This window comes from Dromiciops gliroides, chromosome 5 (genome assembly GCF_019393635.1).
Source record: "Dromiciops gliroides isolate mDroGli1 chromosome 5, mDroGli1.pri, whole genome shotgun sequence".
Lineage (NCBI taxonomy): Eukaryota > Metazoa > Chordata > Mammalia > Microbiotheria > Microbiotheriidae > Dromiciops > Dromiciops gliroides.
The window spans coordinates 245,168,591-245,193,149 of record NC_057865.1 but is presented as its reverse complement, the minus strand read 5'-3'; the positions used below and the strand labels follow the sequence as shown (position 1 = coordinate 245,193,149).

General features: G+C 34.6%; 1 protein-coding gene across 2 annotated transcripts in view; it reads right to left on the bottom strand.

Moving 5' to 3' along the window:
- TRHDE (thyrotropin releasing hormone degrading enzyme) overlaps positions 1-24,559 on the bottom strand; it is a 516,103-nt gene that overhangs the window by 100,513 nt on the left and 391,031 nt on the right. For both annotated transcript variants that reach the window (XM_043966938.1, XM_043966939.1), the window contains 2 exons: positions 16,713-16,843; positions 16,568-16,623 (listed from right to left, as the gene is read on the bottom strand). In XM_043966938.1, coding sequence (XP_043822873.1) covers positions 16,568-16,623; positions 16,713-16,843 — 187 coding nt within the window. The remainder of the gene's footprint in view (positions 1-16,567; positions 16,624-16,712; positions 16,844-24,559) is intronic.

The following is a 24,559-nucleotide window of genomic DNA, read 5'->3' as shown; positions in this document are numbered from 1 at the left end:
TGTACAACAGGAGGAGAGACAGGTACATGTAAGTCTATGGTTTGCTTTTGATGGCAACTATATAGACCACAATTGCTGGACACAGTCCAGTTTCTTCCTCTCTCCCTTCTAAAAGTTTTCTTTTTCTTTCACTAAGTCTGATGGCATAGTCAGAATCCATCCACCTATGGCCTACTGGATGTCTCGAAACCATGAGATGTGGTATGATAACCTTTCCATAACATTTTCAGGTGACATAAACACGTTACTAAATTTGGCTTTGATCCAGACACATGGTGGTAAGAAGTTTTATAGATTGCATAACTACCTCAATTCTCTATTATATAAAGGAGGGAATGTAATGGAATGTACTAAATTTGATCATTGACAACGCTATGCTTAGGTTTAGTAAAAAATCCAGCAATTTAGTTAAAGAAGAAGAATCCAGCTTTCCAGACCAGAATCCAGCTTCCTCCTGATGACATCTTACCACTCCAAGAAGACAAGAGAACTGAGAAAAGACTTACAAAGACTTAATTATTTTTTTTTACTGTTTCATCTAGGAACACCTGTTCCTAGAAGAAACAAAGGGCGGAATGTGATGAAATAATGGGATTTAGCAGATACTCAAAGACCCACCTGGAGATTAATCAAGACTGATTGAATCAAGTGAGAGTGATTGACTGCTGATTAAGCCTACTTCAAGTTAATTGGATTGTATCAAGTTAATTGGATTGTGATCACACCTGGCTATCCCTTAAGAAGGTATAATTCTCAGAAACTAGACTATGAACTCAACTTGAGAACACCTTCAAAGACAATGGATTTGAATGACGCCAACCAATCACCTTGAAGCAGGGTGTAAGGACCGCCTCTGTTCCAGATGTATAAAAAAGCTTCCACAAACAGCTTGAGGAGGATTGCTGATTAAAACAGGCTGGAAAAGGGTGTTCCTGATTAAAGCAAGCTTGTGGAGGAGGACTTCAGGAAGAACCCAACCAGGCTGGAACTCTAGGCTAGGTAGGACTTCTTTTTCATAACCTTCTGAACTCTTTGTAAATATCTGTATGCTCTAATAAATGTTTAATGCCCAAAGACTGGTACTGAAGCCTTTTAAATTTTGGTGACCACAATTAAGATTTTAAACATCACAACAGGATAGAAGGAATGATAACTGTGGATGTGAATGGATGAATGCACCTGTAAAATGCAAGCAGATAGCAGAATGGATTAGAAACCAGAATCCAATAATATGTTGTTTACAAAAAACACATCTGAAACAGAGAGACACCCAGTAATAATAAGGAACTGGAGAATAATCTATTAAGAGTTAAAAGGGCAGGGAGAGCAATCATGATTTCAAAAAAAGCAAAAGCAAAATTATACCTAATTAAAAGAGACAAGCAGGGAAACTATATGTGCCTAAGGGATACCATAGACATCAAGGAAATATCAGTATTAACCATATATGCACCAAATGGCACAGCATCCAGATTCTTTTGAGGAAAAGTTAAAGAAATTACAGGAGGGAATACACAATATAACTATACTAGTGGGGGAATACAACTTTCTGCTCTAAAATAAGGAAGATATCAAGGAGATGAATAGAATTTTAGAAGAGTTAGATATGATAGACTTCTGGAGAAAACTGAACGGTATAGCTTTTCCTTAGCTTTATATGGCACCTTCACAAAAACTGATCACATATTAGGGCTTTAAAAAACTCACAAAAACCAGAAAAACAGTAATATTAAATGAATCCTTTTCAAACCATTATGCAATAAAATTATATTCAATAAAGAGCAATAGAAACAAATTAAAAATTAATTGAAAACTAAATGATCTAATCCTAAAGAATGAATGTGTCAAAGAACAAACCATAGAAATAATTGTTTCTCATTCAGAGAGAATGAGATAGCATAACAAAATTCATGGGATGCTGCCAAAACACTACTTAGGGGAAAATCTACATATCTATTTTTTTTTTTGGCGGGCAATGGGGGTTAAGTGACTTGCCCAGAGTCAGACAGCTAGTAAGTGTCAAGTGTCTGAGGCCGAATTTGAACTCAGGCCCTCCTGAATCCAGGGCCGATGCTTTATCAGTAAAATAGAGAAAGAGCAGATCAATGAATTAGGCATGCAATTTTAATAATTAGAAAAAGAAGAAATTTAAAATTCCCAACTAAATACCAAAATGGAAATCCTGAAAATCAAAGGATAGATTAATAAAATTGAAAGTGAAAAAAATTAAATGATAAGTAAAACTAGGAGTTTGTTTTAAGAAAAAATGATAAAAAAGATAAAACATTAGTTAATTTAACTTTTAAAAAAGAAAGAAGAAAAATAAATATCACTATCAAAAACAGGGAGAATGCATGACCATTGAAAAGTAAATTAATTAAGTTTTTTGCCCAATTATATGCAAATAAATCTGACAAAGCGAAATGGCTGAATATTTACAAAAATATAAATTGCCCAGATTTACCTAAGAGGAAATAGATTACTTAAAGAACACTATCTTAGAAAAAGAAATTGAAAATGTCATCAATGAGCTTTCTAAATAATAATAATAATAATAATGAATACCAGATGGATTTACAAGTGAATTCTACCAAAGATTTAAAGAACAATTCATTCCAATACTATATAAACTACTCAAGAAAATGAGCAAAGAATAAGTCCTGCCAAATCCCTTTTATGACACAAATATAATACTGATCCCTAAACCAGAAGAGCAAAAATAGACAAAGCAAATTATATTCCAATTTCCTTAATGAATACTGATGCAAAAATTTTTAAATAAAACACTAGCAAGGAGATTACAGCAATATATCACAAAGATTATACACAATGACAAGGTAGAAATTATACCAGGAATACAGTGTAGTTCAATAGTAGGAAGTGTCAGCATAATTGACTATATCAATAAAAAACAACAAAAATCATGTGATTGATTACCTTAATAGATACAGAAAAAAGCTTTTGAAAAAATATACCACACATTCTATTAAAAACCTTAGAAAACTGAGAAAGAATAGAGCTTTCCTTAAAATGATGAGTAGTATCTATCTAAAAATATTGGTAAGCATTATCTGTGATGGGGATGAGTAAGAAGCATTCCCATTATAATCAGAGTAAAGAAAGGATGTCCATTATTACCATTATTATTGAATATTGTATTAGAAATGCTAGCAATAGCAATCAGACAAGAAAAAGAAATGAAGGTATTAGAATAGGCAATGAGAAAACAAAACTATCATTTGTCACAGATGATATGATGGTATACTTAGAGAATCAACTAAAAAACTAGTTGAAAAAGTTCACAAATTTGCAAAATCGCAGGATATAAAATAAACCCATATAAATCACCAGCATTTCTATATATTAACAGTGCAGTCCAGTAGGCAAAGATATACAGAGAAACTCCATTTAAAATCACTGAAGACAATATAAAGTACTTGAGAGTCTACCTGCCAAGACAAATCTAGAAACTATATGAATCCCGTTACAAAATATTTTGCATGCAAAATTCCAAACATTTTAAAAAATATTTATTTGCTCATGAGTAGGGCAAGCCAATATAATGAAAATGAAAATTCTACCTGTTAATTTATTTATTCAGTTCTATACCAAACTTCCAAAGAATTATTTTAAGGAGCTAGAAAATACAATAACAAAAGTAATCTAAAAGAACAAAAGGTAAAAAATACCAAGAGATTCAAGGGGAAAAATGTGAAGGAAGGTGGCCTAGTATACCAGATTTTAAAGTGTATTACAAAGTGGCAATCATGAAAACAATCTAGTAATCTAGGCAAGAAATAGAGTAGAAGGTCACTGGAATAGAATAGGTACAATATATGGTAATAAATGGCAATACTAATCATGTGTTTGATATAAGCAAAATCCATTCTTTTGGTACAAGAACTCCCTACTTGACAAAAATCACTGGGAAAATTGAAAATCAGTCTGGCAGAAGTTAGGTATAGATTAGTATCTCAAACCATATACCAAGATAAATTCAAAATGGGTACAAGAATTAGACATAAAAAGTGCTGTTATAAGAAAATAGGGGGGCATGGAAAAATTTACCTGTCAGATCTATGGATCATAGAAAAGTTTATGATAGAGAGCATTATGGGAAATAAAATGGATATTTTGAATACATTAAATTAAAAAAGGTTTTACACAAACAAAACTAATGAATCCAAGAATTAAAAAGAAAAGGGGAAAATATTTACAGCAACTCTCTCTGATAAAGGACTTATTACTAAAATATATATAAAACTGAGTCAAATTTATAAAAGTAAAAGTCATTCCTCAATTCATAAATGGTCAAAGGATATAGACACTTTTCAGAAGAAATCAAAGTTATCTATAGTCACTTGATAAACTGCTCTAAATCACTATTGTCTAGAGAAATGCAAATTAAAACAACTCTGAGATACCATCTCACACCTATCTGATTGGCTAATATGACAGAAAAGGAAAATGACAAATGTTGGAAGGAATGTGGAAAAATGAGACATTAATGAACTATTGGTGGAGTTGTGAACTGATTCAGCCATTCTGGAGAACAATTTGGAACTATGTCCAGAGGGCTATGAAACTGCATACTTTGACCTAGCAATACCACTATGTCTGTATCTCAAAAGGTTAAAGAAAAAGGGAAAAGACCTATCTGTACAAAATTATTTATAGCAGCTCTTATAATGGTGACAAAGAATTGGAAATTGAGAGAATGTCCAACAATTGGGGAATAGCTAAACAAGTCGTGGTATGTTGTTGTGATGGAATATTATAGGGCTATAAGAAATGAACAGAATTGTTTCAGAAAAACTTAGAAAGACTTATATGAACGCTTACAAAGTAAAGTGAGTAAAACGAGGAGAACTGTGTCCAGCAATCTTATAAGAATATTGTAAGGATGATCAACTGTAAAAGACTCAGCCACTCTAATCAAGACAATGCTCACAGATAATTGCAAAGGACCTATAATGAAAATTGCTATACACCTCCAGAGAAAGAGAACTGAAGAATGCTGAATGCAGGCTGAAGCATTTTTCTTGCTTTCATATTTTGCAACGTGGCTAATATGGAATGTGCTCTTCATGATTCCGCATGTATAACGGATACCATATTTCTCCCCTTTTGGGGTTTGGGAGGATCAGGAAGGAGGGAGAAAATTTGGAACTCACAATTTTAAAAATAAATTTTAAAATAATAACAAATTTAAAAATTAAAGAAAGACAAGACAGATCACATAGCACTTTGTACCTCACTTGTGTACTTATAGGAATAATTTGTTTTTATCTTAATTTATATGTGTCACAGACACTTTACTGAAGTATAAGTTTCTGGAAGGCCAGTGACAAGGTCTTATCTAACAATTTTTCTTCCACTTCTTAGCACAACACTCTGCACTTAATAGGGCTTAATAAATTTTGATTTTTTTTTAGAAGTGATAGTCTGACTGGAAATTTATTTTTGTTTCTTTGATGCTTGTTGGTTGTCTTTTTTTCTTTTCTTTTCTTTCTTTCTTTCTTTTTTTTTTTTGGTTGGGAGACTAGATCTCCTATTTCTCTTAGTGCCGAATACCACTGTTAATTAATATGGAAATTATTAACATGCTCTGTGTGTGATATAGGATAATTTACCTCACTTGCTTAGGCAGCCTGGGGCCCCTCCACTACTTCCAGGGGCTAACCCTACTGGTACTAGACTGAGCATTGAACCCCCAAATTCAATTGGTCTAAGCAGTCTTAACTTCCCCCAGTGAGCAGGAGCACTATACCTACTCAGGCTGGCAATTTTTTTTTAGGAAATACAACAATGGGCATTTGCAAGTAATTTGCAGCCTCTCAAAATTACCCAATAGAACTCTGAATATAGCAATCGTGACTTGATGCTCTAAAATATGCAGTTTGCAAAGAGGAATGAAGCTTGAGTGCATGAGCCCATATGGGGTTCTGCAAGTGCTCTTTCAACATTTAGTGTATATTAAAATATCATTATATATATATATATACATATATAATACATATATATATGTATATATATATATATATATATAAAACCTTTGATAATTCACTTCATATTTCTTGGACAGTTTCCTCTTAAAATGAACGTGATGGACTAGATCAGGGGTTCTTAACCTGGAGCGTAGAACTTTTTCTAATATCTTGATAACCACGTTTCAATAAAATTGGTTTCGTTCAAGTTTATTTTATGCTTTAAAATATTATTCTGAGGAGGATTTCATAAGTTCACCAGACTACCAAAGAGATACCTCTCACAAACACACAGACACACACACGGTTAAAAACTACTGGACCAGAAATATTTCTAAGATTCTTTCCAGCTCTGGAACTGACTTAAACATTTTAAATTATTTGTAATATAAATGTCTTGACTCCTTCTGGGACACAGAGATTACTGGATTTTAGAGCTAGAACAGACAATCCTAGAGATGAATTAAACTCAGACTTTTTAAAGTAAAAGAATTTTTTTAACTGCCAAATCTTTGTGGGGTTTTATTCATTCTTTTATCTCTCTCTCTCTCTCTCTCTCTCTCTCTCTCTCTCTCTCTCTCTCTCTCTCTTTCTCTCTCTCTCTCTCTCTCTCTCTCTCTCTCTCTCTCTCTCTCTCTCTCTCTCTCTCTCTCTCTCTCTCTCCCTACCTACCTACCTACCTATCTATCTATCTTATTATTTAGGATTTCCCCCAAGTTACATGTAAAAAAAACAATTTTTTCACATTGATTTTTTTAAAACTTTGTGTTCCAATTTTCTTCCTCCTTCCCTCCTCATCCCTCCCTAAGAAATCAAGCAATTCACTATAAGTTTTATATGTGCAGTCATGCAAAACATCTCCACATTAGTCAGATTGTGAAGAAATCAGACAAAATAACTTTAGAAAGAGGGACTCCAATCTGTATTCATATACCATCAGTTCTTCCTCTGTGGAAAAATTGCATTTTCCATATGTCCTTCTGATAGCATCCTGCTCATCATTTCTTACTTTCTTTTTTGGGGGGGGGGGGCGGGGGAGGCAGTGAGTGTTAAGTGACTTGCCCAGGGTCACACATTTAGTAAGTGTCAAGTGTCTGAGGCTGAATTTGAACTCAGGTCCTCCTGAATTCAGGGCCAGTGATTTATTCATTGCTCCACCTAGCTGCCTCCACATCATTCTTTCACAATTACTTTTGCTAAGTATATTACCTTCCATACATCCTATTCCCTCTCCTTGATATTTACTCTATTTTCTATCTTCTTTCACCTTTTCCCTCCTCAAAAGTATTTTGCTTTTTACTGCTCCCTCCCCCATCTGCCCTCCCTTCCTTCGCCTCTCCCCCCTTAACAAATCTTTGTTTAAAAGGCAAGACTATACTAAATAAAATAGGACTTTTAGAAATATTTTGAGGTATGAAAAAATGCCAGAGTACATTAAGTACATATACAATTTTCAAATAATTCTCACATACATTTAGAATGTTTATTTTCAAAGGGAACAATTCATGCAAATCCACCTAATGTGCAAACATAATCCACTAATCCACACTTCTGCAGCTCAACAGCTCAGGCCGTTTACTCTGCCAATGGATCAGCCCTTCAGAATGATGTCAAAATATTACTCAATTACATTCTACTCAACAATCTCATCTGTTACGTATTAATATTAAACATTTTAGCTTACAAAGATCAAACATAAGTTTTGGCATGGAGTGATTCTAAATTTGTTTGTGATTTAATGCTATACAATTTAAAACAGTCTGTAAGAAGTGCTGCTCTCCTTAAGAGCCACAAAGCTACTGAGACTACCTCTGATTCCATTGGGGATCAGTACTTCTCAGAAGTAGCTGATGTCATAGCTATCTATAAGCCCTCATCACAAGGACAAAATCTGTGATTCCATCCTCAACAACAGTCTATATATAGCTCACAGGCATATGTTAGCTCACTTCTCTAACCTTGAGAAAACCAGAGAATGCTAGAATTAAAAAGTAACTACAGAGCAAGAAAATCAAGGAAGAAAATTGTATAAATGAGTTAAAGTTGTTACTAGACAATTGGTACTAAAACGAGAAAGCTCAGATCATAATGAATTTAGCCTGAAATATTTCTCAGAATACTTTTGATTATTTTAATTGTAGCAAAATATTAAATAAACTTAGATCAAAGTCGGAACTGCTGGGTACCAACTCTGAAAATTTTTGTAAGCAAAAAGAATCATAAAGCTGAAAATTATCCCAGAGGTCCTTTATTTCTCTCATTATGTAGGAAAAGACAGTGAGACTTAGTAGAAAAGTCAAATGACATGCCTAAAGTTATACATGTAGTAAGTATCCAAGCAACAACTAGAAGCCAGAATATAACAAAAAGGAAAATACTGGATATTGGAGAGGATGTGGGAAAACTGGGGTGCTAATCCACTGTTGGCAGAGTTGTGAACTGATCCAACCATTTTGAAGAGCAATTTGGAACTTTGCCCAAATGGCTATAAAACTGTGCATACCCTTTGACACAGCAATACTACTGTTATGTTTACATCCCAAAGACATGGGGGGAAAAAGTGAGAGAAAAGGACCTATTTATACAAAAATATTTAGAGCAGCTCTTTTTGTGATGGCTAAGAATTGGAAATCAAAAGAATGCCTATCATTTGGCGAATGGCAAAACAAGCTGTGGTATATGATTTCGATGGAATATTATTGTGCTATGAGAAATGACAAGCAGGGCAATTTCACAAAAATCTAGAAAGACTTAGATGCACTGATGCACTGTGAGTGAGCAGAAGTAGGAAACAGTTTTATATAATGACAATATCGTTCAATGAAGAACTGTGAATGACTTAACTATTCTCAGCAATATAATGATGCAAGACAATCCGAAAGGACTAATGATGAAGTATACTATACACCTCCAAAGAAACAACTGGTATGGACTGAACACATCAAAGCATGCTATTTTTCACTTTCTTTCATTTTTTTCTTTTATTCAAGTTTTCTTATGCAAATGACTAATATGGTAATGTTTTACATAATTGCAACAACAAAAAAATTGCAAGCCAGATCCCCTAACTGGGTGTTGTTGTATGGCTGTGAATCATGGAATACCACAGTATCCAAAGAACTGAAAATCATCTAAAGGGCAATATAAAGTCATATGTTGGACATGAGCAGGTTGTAACATATTATAAATAAGGAACTATTAAATAGAAGTAGAACAAAAAATGCTCTAAAAGAAATGGAAAAGCAGATGGGATGTTCATCAAGTGAGAGTGAAGAATAACTGTTAAACAGGTTATGTGATCCTCATAGTTTCTTCATGTCAGAAGAAAACAAGGAAGCCCCTCAGAGTCTTGGGGAGAAACTCAGTGGAGAATTTATGGGGGGACTTCCATAAGAATTACACAGCAGAAATATATACACATTGATGAGATAATATATCCAATTAATTATTTGAAAATCTGCATCCCCTGAATAGGTCACTGTCTGCATTTTGCTGTTTCTGATACTAAAAACTTTGTACCTTTTCAGATGAGTTCAAAGAAAATGTTATTTCTATTATATTTAGTCAATACAAGACAGAAAGAAGATTCAGTGATGGATCTTATTTTGAAATATGTTTTATTGTTTTCAAAATTTCATAAATAATTATAATTATTTTGCACAAAGATTCTGATAGCCTCACAAAAGATAACTAAGATAAGTACGCAAGCAGCCATGCAATCTTTCCTCAAAACAAGAAAGAGAATAAACACTAATCTCCCAGCTCAATGAACAGGAGTATATGATACATTTTAATCAATGCTTTATTAATCATAACTATAATATTAAGTACTTCCATAATAAAATGGTATCAATGATTGGAAACTGTTTTTATTAGCCTGGGATAATACCTCAGGTAGAGATAGTATAAAAAAGAGAGGACCTTTCAGAGTCATAGGTTCATGTTTAGCAATAAATAATTCAACATTCATAAAGCCTTACAGTCCTTAATCATATTATATAGATTTGTTTTATTTTTCTCTCACAGTGAGGCAACTCTATTGTCTCCATTTTAAACAGTGAAGAAGTCTAAACGATACATTCATATTGTCAGGGTGTTCCCCAGGATTGTACTCCTTTTATGGATTTCATCAAAGAAAGATAAAGCAGTTATACATTAAGAGAATGCATCTAATTATCAAAAAAGGACAAGTCTAGCTTATCTGGACTAGGCTACTGGCTTTTGAGGCATGTCATGATATTTCTACAATAACGGCAATCTATAAATGATTGATGAAACAAATAATAGTTATTTTCAAAATTGTAAGCCTCAAATGGAGAATTTCCTCTAAAAAGAAATAAACCTGGAAAAAGTTATAATTGTCAATTATTTAGATGATGTCATCACTGCTGCAGGCCTAGCTAGGTCGCAGAAATGAACAATTATAAAGCTAAAGCTATAATTTACATTTTCTAGTGACTGTGACATGGATTCCTGACAATTCTACAATAGACCATTAAAGAGATGGTTAGTAAACAATTAAAAAAGGAAACCATGATCTCAAAATGTCAGAATTGTCTCATCAAGAACGGATCATACTACCCTAACTTTATTTCCCATTTTTTCATGTTTACTCAATTGGTAGTCTAAAACAGTGGTATCAAATTCAAATAGAAATGGGGGCCAGTAATTTATAAGAGGGATTCCTGTGGACCTGGAGTCATGGAGAATTGATTTTGAATTTGGCCTCACTTAGTAGCTGTGAAATGCTGGGCATGTCATTTAATTTCTGTTTGCCTTAGCTTCCCGAACTGTAAAAGGGGGATAATAATACCTACCTCACCGGGTTGCTGTCAAGATGAAATGAAACACTCATATTCTTGACACTTACTAGCTATGTGACCCTGGGCAAGTCACTTAACCCTCATTGCCCCACATAAAAAAAAGATGAAATGAGACATTTGCAAAGCGCTTAGCATAATGCCTGGCCTATAGTAGGTGCTAAATAGAGGTTTTGGCCTGGGCCGCCTTCTCCTCTCCCCCTATACTACTAGTCATCCGGTGATTTCATCAGCTCCCATACATTTAATTACCATCCCTATACAAATAATTCTCACATCTACCTATTCTACTCCAACTTGTCAACCTCCCATCTTACATCTCGCATTATCCTTCAGACAGTGATATCTAGAAGACATCTTACATGCAACATATCCAAAAATGAATTCATTTTCTTTCCCCCTAAACTCTCCCCCTTCCTATTACAGTCGAAGTCAAAGCTATGATCCCAGTCCTTCACGTTCACAACCTAGGTATCATCTTCAAGTCCTCACTTTCTCTCATTGCCCACCAGCCCCAGTATTCAATATGTTGACATGGTCCATTAATTTCAACCTTGTGACATGTCTTGAATATTTCACCTTTTCTCTTTTGATGTTGCCACCAACAATCCTAGTGTAGGATCTCATCACCTCACACTTGAACTACGGTAATAGCCTACTAGTGCGCTTTAAGTCTCTCTCCATTACAATTCAATTTCCATTCAATCACCAATGTGATTTTCCTAAAGGGCAGCTCTGACAATGTCACCTCTGCCCCCTACTCGCTAAACTCCAATGGCAGTAGTTTCCATATTTGATAATAAAAGCTGTCATTATCTAGTCCTCTCCTACCTTTCTGGTGTTTCCACACCTCAGTCCCCATCTTTACTCTCTGATACAATGACACTGGTGGTCTTGTTTCACACACAAGATACTTCATCTCTGCTCTGGACAATTTCTGTGGCTGTCCCCCATGTTTGGAATGCTTTGCCTTCACATCTCCAATTGATAGATTCTCTGACTTCCTTTAAGTCCCAACTAAAATTCCATGTTCATGGGGGCGGCTAGGTGGTGCAGTGGCCAAAGCACTGGCCCTGGATTCAGGAGTTCCTGAGTTCAAATCCGGCCTCAGACACTCGACACTTACTGGCTGTGTGACCCTGTGCAAGTCACTTAACCCCCATTTCCCCACCAAAAAAAAAAATCCCATGTTCTATATGAAACCTTTCCCAACCCCTCTTAATTTTAGTGTTTTCTTTGATTTTTTGTCCTGTTTATCCTGTACATAGCTTATATGAGTTTATTTGTTTTCTTGTCTTCCCCATTAGATTGTAATCTCCTTAAATGTAAGTACTGTCTTTTGCCTCTTTTTGTACCCCTGGCATTTAGCATATTGCCTGGCAATGTTAAGAAGTTAATACATGTTTTTTGACTGACTGAATAAATGCTTGGTTTCCTTCCTTCCTCCCAAAAGTAACTAAGATTTCCATACCCTTTGACCCAGAAATCAAAAGAGGTCTAAGACTAAGAGAAGAGTTCTTTATATACCAAATATTGAATGGCACTTTTTTTGGTAGCAAAGAACTGGGAACAAATTAGACGTCCAACAATTAGGGAACAAATAAAGAAATTGTGGCATATGGATAGGTACTCCTTACCAAAGGAGGGAGTTGGAGCACACAACCGGAAATAAATGTTGATGAGACAGGGGAATAATGAAGGAACCAAAGGACAGTCCCTTCCACCCCATGTCCAAAAAGGAGAGGGAAGCTTAAACCTCTTGAGAGGTGAGAAACAAGCAAAAACACTGAAGGAATGAAGTTACAGTACTCCAGGGAACAAGGGAGATAGAGTCTTGATTAGAGAGAGAAAAGGAACACTGATGCTAGAAGAATTTGGAGCTGCCTCACACTGAGAGCTCAAACTTACCAACATGACATAGACCCGGCACAGGGAATGGGAAGACTCTGTGAGGCTAATCCATATATTGGGTCAAACTTTACTACTTCCCTTTTTTCCCTGCCTTTTGCTTCTTCCTTTCAGGAGAGAGGTATGATTAACCAATCCATATTTAAAAGTTTGTTGTTCTCTATGGTTTACCATCTATTTTAAGAAACCAATTCTCCAAACTAATATGGTTGCTTCATTAATTGATGATTTATATGTAGTGTGTCTGCGTGTGATTGTGTTTATGCATGCACATGCACATATTTCATTTGGGGGTCAATGATAGCTTAAAGGGAAGCCCTCAATCTACCGTGCCATGTTGCCTTTCCAAGGGAAAGTAATACTACAAAATGTAACTAGGAGATGTTCACCTGTCCGCAACAAGATTAAAACTAAATTCCAGTTCCATGAAGGATTCTTCCCCATGTACATTTCTGCTTTAATCTTTGTATTTCTTCACTTCACTGATAATGTCTTAATGGCTTCCCTGTCAATAGAGCAAATTAGTAACGTACTTAATCTATTTACAATGAGATATACTTTAGCAACCGATGGGCACAAATAACAAACACATAAGCACTTGTTTATTTTCAACTATTCAGTCTTCCCAATTAGAATTTTCAGCTCTACTTTGCCTCATACCACAAGCAAACTTAATTTATAAATGTTATTCATCCAGTGCAGTTGAGCTAAATATACCTTTCATGACTTCTACCACCTGAATGCTGATGACTCAAAAATCTCTCTGCCTCTCTTTTAAGTATCACCACTCACTGTTTTCAGGATATTTCTGCTTGGATTTCTTGTCATCGCCTTAAACTCATCAGGATTCAGATGAAACTATTTTCTTAAAGCCCTCGTATCCATTGCCAGTGCCCAGCTGTTCCAGTACAGAAGCAAATGAGCCACTCTCCCCACTCCCCAAGATTACTCCAGAATAAAGCTTCCCATTGCCCTCTTTCATGTTCTTTCTATTTTTCTCCCTCAATATTAAAGCAAGTGCTAAATTCAATAATTCAACAGGCATTTATTATATACTATGTGCTAGGCACAGCCCTAGGTGCTAGAGATTAAAACAAACAAGAAAGTCATTGATTTCAAAGAATTTAACATTCTATTGGGGAAGACAAGTACATAGATGAGTAAATAATAATAATAATATATACAAAGCAAATGAAAATTTGTTTCTGGGTTAAGGAAAGAGTACAATAACTGGAATGATCTCATAGGGGATGTGGCTCTTAAGCTGAGCATTGAAGAAAGCTGGACATCCAGGGAGTAGAAGATATTCCTAATCTTCTTCTTATCCCAGACCAAATGATCTTTTATACATACCACTTTTATCATTTGACTAATTTAAGTGTCTCCTTCCCATCACATGCTCTTTCACTTCTTACATACAGAAAATGAAATTTCTTATATTGGTTTTCAAGGCTCCCTCCCATCCATCTTTACAATCCCTCGCATGTTTATCTCTGAATCACTTCTGGATGTACATTGAGATAGGTCATAAGGAGCCATTTAATCCAACTCTGTCAATTTACAGATAAGAAACCTGAGGCCTAGAGAGGATGAATGATTTCCCCAGTGTCACACAGGTAAGGAAGTGGCAGAACCTAGGTAGGTCTTTTGACTTCTGATTCAGTTTTCATTCTACTACACCATGCTGCCTTAGTACTTCCTTCTATCAAGACAAACCATTTCCTTTGAGTTATAACCACCAGTTCACTGTCTTACCCCAATAACCAAAAAAAAAAAAATTGTTAAATTGGTATAGTCTCAGGACAATTGGTAGAATGGCAGTTTGGGTCTCAGGAAATACCTCTGATACTTCTTGGCTATATGATAATAGGCAAATTTGATCATCTCTCCAAGACTTCAGTTGTAGGGTTTGTTTTGTTTTGTTTTGATTTTATATTGTTGTTTGTTTTCTCTACAGCCTGAGCCCTTTTTATCCTTGTATAAATTTAGTGTTCCACTTAAAGAAAGCTGGAGATATGTGCATGTCATTTAAATACTCTTCAACTCATAGAACAACATCTGGGTCCCACCACACAATAGTGCTAGTATTCATGGGTCTCTTTGAAAAGAGAGTTCCCTGCTTTCCTAAAATTCTCTTGATTTGACAAATAGGGATGAGTGGACTAGTTTATTTTCCTCCTTTATAATGTGTTGAAGGCTCCTAATATAATAGTGGGATTGCATCTATGTATATATATATATATATATATATGTATATATATATATACACACATATATATATTATGTATGTACTATGCATTGTGTATTATATTATATATGTATTCTGCATTGTGTATATATCCATAAGTGTATATAAATGCACATACAGAAAAGCATTTGTATGCATATTTCTGTGTGGGGTAATATAGTTATACATGTATAGGTATCTATATAGCCTGCATATACATAAATTATAATATATGTAATTGTGGGTATGTGGGTATATGTTCAGATATAAACATATAATAATATATGTAATTTCCTTATTACTACCCAATATGCTTTCTCTCTCCTAATCAGCCAGCCTGAACCACAGTACTAAAGTTTTTCGGTTTTGGTTTTGGTTTTTTTGGCAGGGCTATGGGGGTTAAGTGACTTGCCCAAGGTCACACAGCTAGTAAGTGTCAAGTGTCTGAGGCCAGATTTGAACTCAGGTACTCCTGAATCCAGGGCCAGTGCTTTATCCACTGCTCCATCTAGCTGACCCGTTAAAGTTTTGACTATACTGTGTCATACTCCTATGTCTTTAGTTTACTTTTACTTGTATCAAAGTAATTAATAGAATTTGTTTTTGAAAGCACACCAGCAATGATGAATAAGTCCTTCACAAGGCACAATATGCTTTTTAATATAGAGAAGAGCTGAAATTTGATTTAGTACATTAAAACTCATAAAACAACCTCAAATCCCTATACATTGCAATGTTCTTTTCATAGGGTAAAGTTTGTTCTCATATTTGTAAAGACTGATTTGCCTAGTTTCAAGTAACTACAAAAGGTCAAATATAATGAATAAGGATGAGTTTGGGCACAGAGAACAGTGGTATATTAATCTACAACTCATAAAGAATGCTTCCTAAGGTTAAAAACATTAATTTGGACATGAAACAATCCAAATGTGGAAAAGAACTAATACACATATTTATGGTAACTCTACAAATTGAGTTCATTTTCCAAATTTATAACTAAAAATTTTTCATATAATCAAGGTTTAGAAGAATAATTGATTCACCTTAATAAGCCTAATTATTCAACCATAGAATTCCAGTACTTCACTCAGAATTACTAATACCTTATACTATAATAACTTCAATAATTGTTATGAAAAAGAGTTTCCTTTCCCTGTGGAATACTTAGTGCTCTCATACACAAAGTACTTTCCAAAATGTATTGCACACAATAAAAACACATAAAATGATCACATTCTGTAGGTCAGACATCAAAAATTTTTTATACCTGAAGAGATTGTCCATAAAGAGTAAATATAACAAGAGGGGCATTTTGTCAAGTTCATTAGTAAAAATATAAAGAGATTTCTAATCAGAAAAATATAAAATTAATCTTGTGAAAAATTGATTAACTTTCTCCAGAGTTAGGGGTACCCTGTGGATTTTATTGATCTAGAATAGTCCAAGTTAGAGACAGTGATTAGTTTATATTGATACTCCAAATAGACTGAACTACAAAGAAAAGTTTTTGGAAAAAGTTTTCTTATACTGGAAATACATACACAGCTTAACTCTATGCCAAAAAGAAAACCCACCACCCACTTATAGTCACATACATTTATTTTGGAAGGTCATCAAAAACATACCTGGCTAGGCTGAAGGCATCATCTATCAAACCTGCACGATTACTGACAGAGAGAACCTATGGGAGGCAACCAGAAAGATGAAACCACTTAGGATAGAAGAAAGAAGTGTACAATATCAAAGCTTATCTCTGATGATCCATATTACCTCATGGTTCCTTATTAGTTGGTCAATTAGTAATCTCCAGTTCCTTAGATCATAGTTGACCCTAAAGTAGCCAGTCTGATTGATGTTCCCTAGCAACCAGCTTCCTTTCTCCAAAGTAATTCGGTGATGTTCTAGAAAGGATAGTTTTAAGGAAAAAAAACAAACAGATCTTAAGCATGTTTGAAATCTCAAAATGACACCATGCAGATTCTCCCCTCAACTGATAAATACTAGATGTCTAAAATAACACATAGAATATTACCAATAATTCTCTCAAAGTTCACTGATTTATTAAATTAATATTTTTTTCTAACAAAGATAGTTTAAATCAAATAATTACTTATATCTAGGCAGTCCTGGAAGACCTTGGGTTATTTTTCATCTTGGTTGCTTCAACTAATTGGTTTTTGTAATTAACCTGTTTCTTCCAGATAAAGCCTATCCCCATAACATCATTTTTCTTTCTCAAATTTAAAAATAACTAGAAAGCTACAAGTATTTTTACTTGACTTCTAATTAGAGCCTATATGGATTGAGAGAAATTAATGAAATGGTGTAATGCAAAGGAAGTTAATAAGGTCTGATAAGCCACCCATATCATTCAATATTAAAGACACTTTCAAAACTCAGGAGACTCAGTTCTGGGAAACTCAATATTACTGTCTCTTGCTTTTTCTTTAGATCTCTTCGAAGCAATATTAAATAAGTGACATCACTGTCTATAAATATTGACAAATGGGAATTTAGTTGTTTAACCTAATTATATTTCTAAGTATACTTAGAATGAATGGATACATCAGATTCTGCTTAAAAGCAATCATTTCAGGAGACTATTTCAGTTGCTATTTAGGAAACTTGTTGCTATTCATTGAGTGTTTCAATTAAAAGGAGATGTTAGGAAAACATTTCATGGAAGGTTGCTTGTACATTCTGAATTTCAGACCTGCTCAATAACCTAGGTATTAACCAAAGAGGAAACAGTACATGTAGCATGATAAAGAAAGAAAACTATTCCATCAGTCAGCACACCTAGGTTCAACTTATACACACAACTTATATGCACAACTATACAACTTATAACTTCAGGTGAAAACATTTAACCCCTCTAACAATCAGCTTCTTCCACTCTAATAAGGAGATAATGATATATGTACTATTTACAGGATTTTATGATTATATGATTGTGAGCTATTTTTAAAGAGATTTCTAATCACTTAAATGTCCTTTGATCAATTAGCAAACAAACAAACGAACAAAACAAACAAATATTTCTTCAGAATTCCTGGTTAGTGTCTTGGGATGCCAAGATTAGAGCTGAAGTGTATATTGTATTCTATATACAATGTGGTGGTCCAAAGAGCCAAACTTCCATTCTCAATGGTAATAAGCCAACCTCCATGAGAAAGGCAGAGATTAGGAAACAATGATGCTATTTCTTTTTCTTTCTTTCTTTCTTTCTTTCTTTCTTTCTTTCTTTCTTTCTTTCTTTCTTTTTTTTGGGTGAGGCAATTGAGGTTAAGTGACTTGCCCAGGGTCACACAGCTAGTAAGTGTTAAGTGTCTGAGGCTGGATTTGAACTCAGGTCCTCCTGAATCCAGGACCAGTGCTTTACCCACTATGCTACCTAGCTTCCCCTCAATGATGCTATTTCTGTAGAAAACCATTTCCACATTTATCCCACTGATGTAAGGAACATTGTACTTTTCACAAATGTTAGGACCTTCCAACTGCAGCCTCCAATGGGGATCCCCGGGAGCTTCTTTAAGGCATTACGTTTACATACAGTCAGCACTTTTATTTATTTATTTTTCGGTTAGGAAAACTTGTCAAAAGTTGCATATCTGTCAGTACTGTGTAGCTTTCAACCTTATGACTAAAGGCCTGCAAATTGTAGAGTAAAGTGTATCCCAGCTTCAAATATTCATTCTCCTTTCCTTGACCTTGTTTTCTTTCACCAACCTCCTGCCATCTAAACCTCCCCCCGCCAAAAGCCCAAAGAAGCCATTCATTATTTTCAGTTTTGAGACAATGACCATTTTCTGTCTTAGCCAGCAAATTTTGTTTTCTTTACCATTTTACTCATCATTAGCTACCACAAGCCATCAAATAACATTTGTTCTAGTTTTTCTCAATTAAAAGTTGATTTAAAATAAAATACTTAGGGGGCAGCTAGGTGGTGCAGTGGATAGAGCACCAGCCCTGGAGTCAGGAGTACCCGAGTTCAAATCTGGCCTCAGACACTTAACACTTACTAGCTGTGTGACCCTGGGCAAGTCACTTAACTCCAATTGCCTCACCAAAATAAATAAATAAAATAAAATAAAATACTTGAGGGGGCAGCTAGTTGGCACAGTGGATAATACACTGGCTCTGGATTTAGGAGGACCTGAGTTCAAATCCAGCCTCAATACTTGATACTTACTAGCTGTGTGACCCTGGGCAAGTTACTTGACCCTCATTGCCCCACAAAAAAAAAGAAAGAAAAAAAGGAAGAAAAGAAAAAGAAAAAGAAAAAAAAATCCTTGAGAAATTTCAAAACTATCAGTTAATTTATACTCCTCCACATATTTTTGTTCCATGAAAACAATGGAAATCATGTTTTAGGAAAAGACAACAATAACACTAAGCACAATATCCCCCCCTATGGATAAAGACATCACAAAGCAAATGCCTAGAAAGAAAATATATAGGAGCTAGGTGGCACCCTGGATAGGTCATTGCTCTTGGAGTCAGGAAGACCTGAATGGAAACTGCCTTAGATTCTACTTACGTGACCCTGGGTATCCACTTAACTGCTCAGCCTGTGTTTCCTCATTTGTAAAATGGAAGGATGGATTCAATGGCTCTCCCAGCTCTAAATCCATGATTTGAATGATCCACTAAGATGGTTATTAGAGTGTGAACTAGCCATAATTATTCATGGTATTGAATGATGTGTCCCAATTGTTTCAAATGTTTTGTTCTCTGCTGTACATGGGTGACTCATTTACAAAGAATCGGAATATAATGACATCCCATTAAAATTGGGCTGAATTAATTCTATTTCTCTTTGGTGATTTCATAACCACCTCCCACACTTTCAGGCTCAGGGTTATCATTGTGAACCTTAGTCATCATTCCAATGTAGATACTTAGATAAAAAGGTCAATAGTAATTTCTAGTTGGTAGAATTCAGATCTTTCTGGCTTTGAGGATGGCTCTCTATCCACAATTCTATGCTCTTACACTAGCATGTTGTAACGCTCAATAACTCATTGTTAATTAAAATATTTATTCAAGTTATATGAAATTTTTTTTTTCATCCAAAGGAAGAGGAAGCTCAAGAGACGCTACCAAGCATAGGATGATTATGGTCCTTGTCATTTGGATTCCCTAATAAATTCTTCTGTATGTATTCCTGATGAGATAAATATTTATATCACTAAATTAGAGAGAACATTTGGGGCATATCTTTCTGAAACTTCCCCAAAAGGAGAAAAACATAAGGGAAAATACCTGGGGACTCCCTAGACTATACTATTGTATTCCCAAACAATATTTTTGTTGTTGTTGTTTGGTCATTTCTTCTGCCATTTTTCAGTCTTTGTGATTCCATTTAAGGTTTTCTTGGCAAAGATACTGGAGTGAAAGTCCTGCAGATTAGAGATGTGTGGGAGAGGGAGCCTGTATTTAATAGTTTTGGTCACAGTTAAAGTAATATTAACACTTAGAAAAATTAAACTTTTCTTCAACTAAGATTGACAAGTATAAGAAAGGCATGTACCATTTTTTAAAAAATGTGCCATGAGTAAATTGATAAGTAAAATTGAATTGCTACTTCTTTTTATTAACATTTTCAAGTTTCTATTGAAAATTAAGTCTTTTCAGTAACTATTTCTGGAGAGAATAGGTAACAGACTTTAAATATCTTTCTAGTACTGACTAATTGTCTTCTTGGTGGGGGAGGGGTATGCTTGGAAGGTTACAGGATGTGTATATGTATGTATACACACACATAAATATATTTGTTGTGCATATATGAGTTATTTAGGTCTTATATATTAATTATATTTAAACAAATTTTTCATATATATTATTTATATAAATTGATATGTATGCCTTATTTATAAAAGTTATTTACCCGTATAAAAAAAAGAAAGAAAACTGCCTGTTTATAAAAAATGGAAGAGGAAGGATTTAAAATACTAAGTTATATGTACTAGAATATATCAAGGTATAGCTAAATGTAATAGCATAGAAAATACACCTTATATATGTCATATATGTGTGTATGTGTATATTATATCTGTTTGATTTATGTATAAAATTTAATTATATATCACAAATATTTTTTTTAAAAAAAGAAAACCTTCAAATGGACCAATGGCAAGGAATACATTTTACAAAAGTTATTTCCCGTATTCCAAGAAAGAAAGTGTCCAGACTGCCTTCATTATGAAAAATTGCAAAGTGGCATATTTCTTGAAGAGGCAATCAGCAACTAAAACACACTTTTGGAATACTATTGAGATTGGCATTGTGGAGAAGAGTATTAAGACTTTTACATCAGGAAACAGTCATTTGTGTTTTATAAGATACTTCATCTTGAATTTCTTAGAGTGAAAATGAGACTGAGAAAACAACTGGGGCTATAGTTGAAAGAAAAGAAAGTGAAACCTCCAGAATACCATTGGTCAGGAGAAAATAATGTCAGAGATGAAAGAAGATAACAGCATTGACCTCACAGTGCTGCTGTGAGCATCAAATGAAATAACAGACATGGAAGCACTAAAATATTGTGTAAAGGACTGACATTGCTCTAAAGAGAACACACTCCATAAATAACTAGCAAATGACACACATTTACAAAATCTCAGTCTCAGACCTAAGATAATTGGGTAGCATATAATAAATGTATTCAAAGCTAAGGGATGATAATTGGTAAGATCACACATACACATATTCTGTTCTGAGAGGGACCTTAGAAGGCATCTATTCCAAAGTCCTCAGTTTACAGTTGAGGAAACTGAGGCCAAGGGAGGTTAAATGACTTGCTCAAAGTCATCCAAGTAGAAATTGGCAGTTCTAGAACTCAAGTTGACCTTCCACGGCCTTACACAGCATAACTTCTTCTGTCTTACTGTGAAAACAGAATTGACTCTTCCGTTTCACACAAATGGACTATTGAAAATCATAGAATTTTAGAGCAGGGACGTCCTAATTCTAGGGAACATCAGAGAACTGAAGCAAAGAGAACTAAATTGACTTGTCCAAGGTCACACATAAAGTATGGCAGCATTGTCTCCTAAATCTCAAATCTATTCCCTTTTATTTTTTTTCCAATTCCATAAACTCATTTATAAAAGTAATGCAACTGAACAGTCAGTCAAGAAATTAGACATTCCTATACAAATGTATTCATGTTTCACTTACCAGCAAAGTTATGGTAGGAAGGCAATAATGAAGTGTTTTTAAATGGTTTGACCTAAATATAAGCATAAGCATGAAAAAGAAAGTTTCCTTTAGAGCTAAAATTATCCACATTTTACTCAACCTGGATTTTCTTTTAAAAGTTTTTTTTTCCACTCAGCTATCCAAAAGGATGATTTTTTTTGGGGGGGGCAGGGAAATGAGGGTTAAGTGACTTGCCCAGGGTCAAGCAGCTAGTGTCAAGTATCTCAGGTCATAATTGAACTCAGGTCCTCCAGAATCCAGGATTGGTGCTTTATCTACTGTGCCACCTAGCTGCACCCATGATGATTTTTTTTTAAATCTTAAAAATCCAGCTATCCAAAAATATAATGCTTCAGATCAAATCAACATCTCAGGTAAGTTAAAAATTGCTTGGCCTTATTGCTTTTCTTAATGAATTTTCACTGTCAGAAACGGCCACATTTGATTAAATTTGTTTTTGCCATTGTAATTGACAGGTGTAGTTTTTTTCTCTTTGAATCATATCTGAAGAGTATACAATAATAAAGGAGATTTAGAAAGAACATTCCTGTCCTCATCTTGACAGAGCAAATATCTTCCAACCTTTAAAAAAAAAAAAAAAAGGACTTCTTCCATAGCATTAAATTTGCCTTTGTGAGTCAATGAAAAGCATTATTTGTACAAATGACCTGCTTTGTTCTTTCAGAAAATGTAAGGGAGAGGCATGAAAAAGAAAAGGTCCAAAGTTTTCTAATCCCTGCTGTAGACTATTTTTGATGCTAGCTGAGTGTGTGTGTGTGTGTGTGTGTGTGTAATTGTTTCAATCATGAGACTGCCTCTTAAAACTGGTGAATCTACAGGCAAGACAAACTTTGCTCCAATGTTTCTTCTGAATTCTCTCCACCATTCCCCACCAGAGAAGGACAGTTTTGATGAACAACCATTTGAATTTACACATCAAAGCAACACTCACTTTGCTTTGCATGGTAGGGAAAGAGTTTGGATTTGAAATCAGAGTAACCCAGGTTCGAATCCTTCCTAAACCACTTCCTAGCTGGGTGAACTCAGCAGCCACGCATTTAACCTCCTCATGTATTAGTTTCCTCAGCTGTAAATTAGGGATAATAATACCTCTAATACCTACACCATACAGGTTTGTGATGAGAATAAAAAGAGAAAATTATGTAAAACAGGTGACAAACCTCAGAGCCCCGTATAATTATTAACTACACTTAGGAATTTATAATTCTGGCAGTTTAGGTAACTCCTATTGTAAAAATTCCCTTTCACCAAGATGAGGTTGAGGACTTAATAGATGGGTCTTAGGGAAGTTGTCTGAGGTGCACAAAAATTAAATTACTAGCCGAGGGCCACAAAGCTAGTCAGTGTCAGAGGCAGGCTTTGAATGGAGGTCATCTTGAATCCAGCATTGTATTGATTGGGTCATACTCTCTTTAAAAAAAATTAATGACAATGATAATGTGCCTCCCACTAGGTAATTTTTAAATAGAAAACCTATTTTTCCCAGGTAAGATATTTCAAAGAAAAACACATTTTTGAAACTATATTTCAGAGATGATTCAAGGAAGGAGCTTTGATGATATTTTTCTTCAAACATATTTTTCCACATTCTCACATAAAATATAATATAAAATAAAATAAAGACCATGAAAGTGAAAGAACCATTGTTGATGTTGATTCAGAACTCCAACCTATTTTTGTTTGCTTTTTAAGTCAAACTCTGAGGCTAGTAAAAGTTGTCTAGACCAGCTACTAGAAGAAGGCATAAGCATGAGATTTTATAACACAAAAGGGTCTAAAATTCATTAGTGTTATAGAGCTAAAGGAACAGCAGGAGTTAAGAGTAAAAATTTTTAGACTGAAATCCTAGTTGGGCTATTTACTAGCTATGTGACCATGGGCACATTTCTTAACCTCTCTGGGAATCAGTTATGTACTTATAAAATAGGGATGATACTTGGCTTTTCTACCTAGCAGGATATCTGAGGGGATCCAATGAGATAATATATCTAAGGAATTTTGTAAACCGTCATGTATTAAATCATTATAGCTGCTTTTTTTTTGTCATTAGAGAGGCAGCATGACATAGTGAATAGAGGTCCAGCCTTGAAGTTAAGTTTATCTAGGCTCAGAAACTGCCTCTTAAACATACCTGATCATGAACAAACCCCTTAATCTCTGAGGTAACATGGTAAGACTATAAGTAATAGAGAGATTGTCAATCTCCATCAACAGAGGGAATTTATACATTGTGAAATCCATATACCGAAGAAGTCGGAGGTCCAGACCCCTCCCTGAAGCAGAATAAAACAAACAAAAATTATTATTGGTAAAGAAATTCCTTAAGAATTTGATCCTCAGAACCAGAAGGAAATAAGAAATAATAACTAAAAGAACCAAACTCTTTTAGAGGT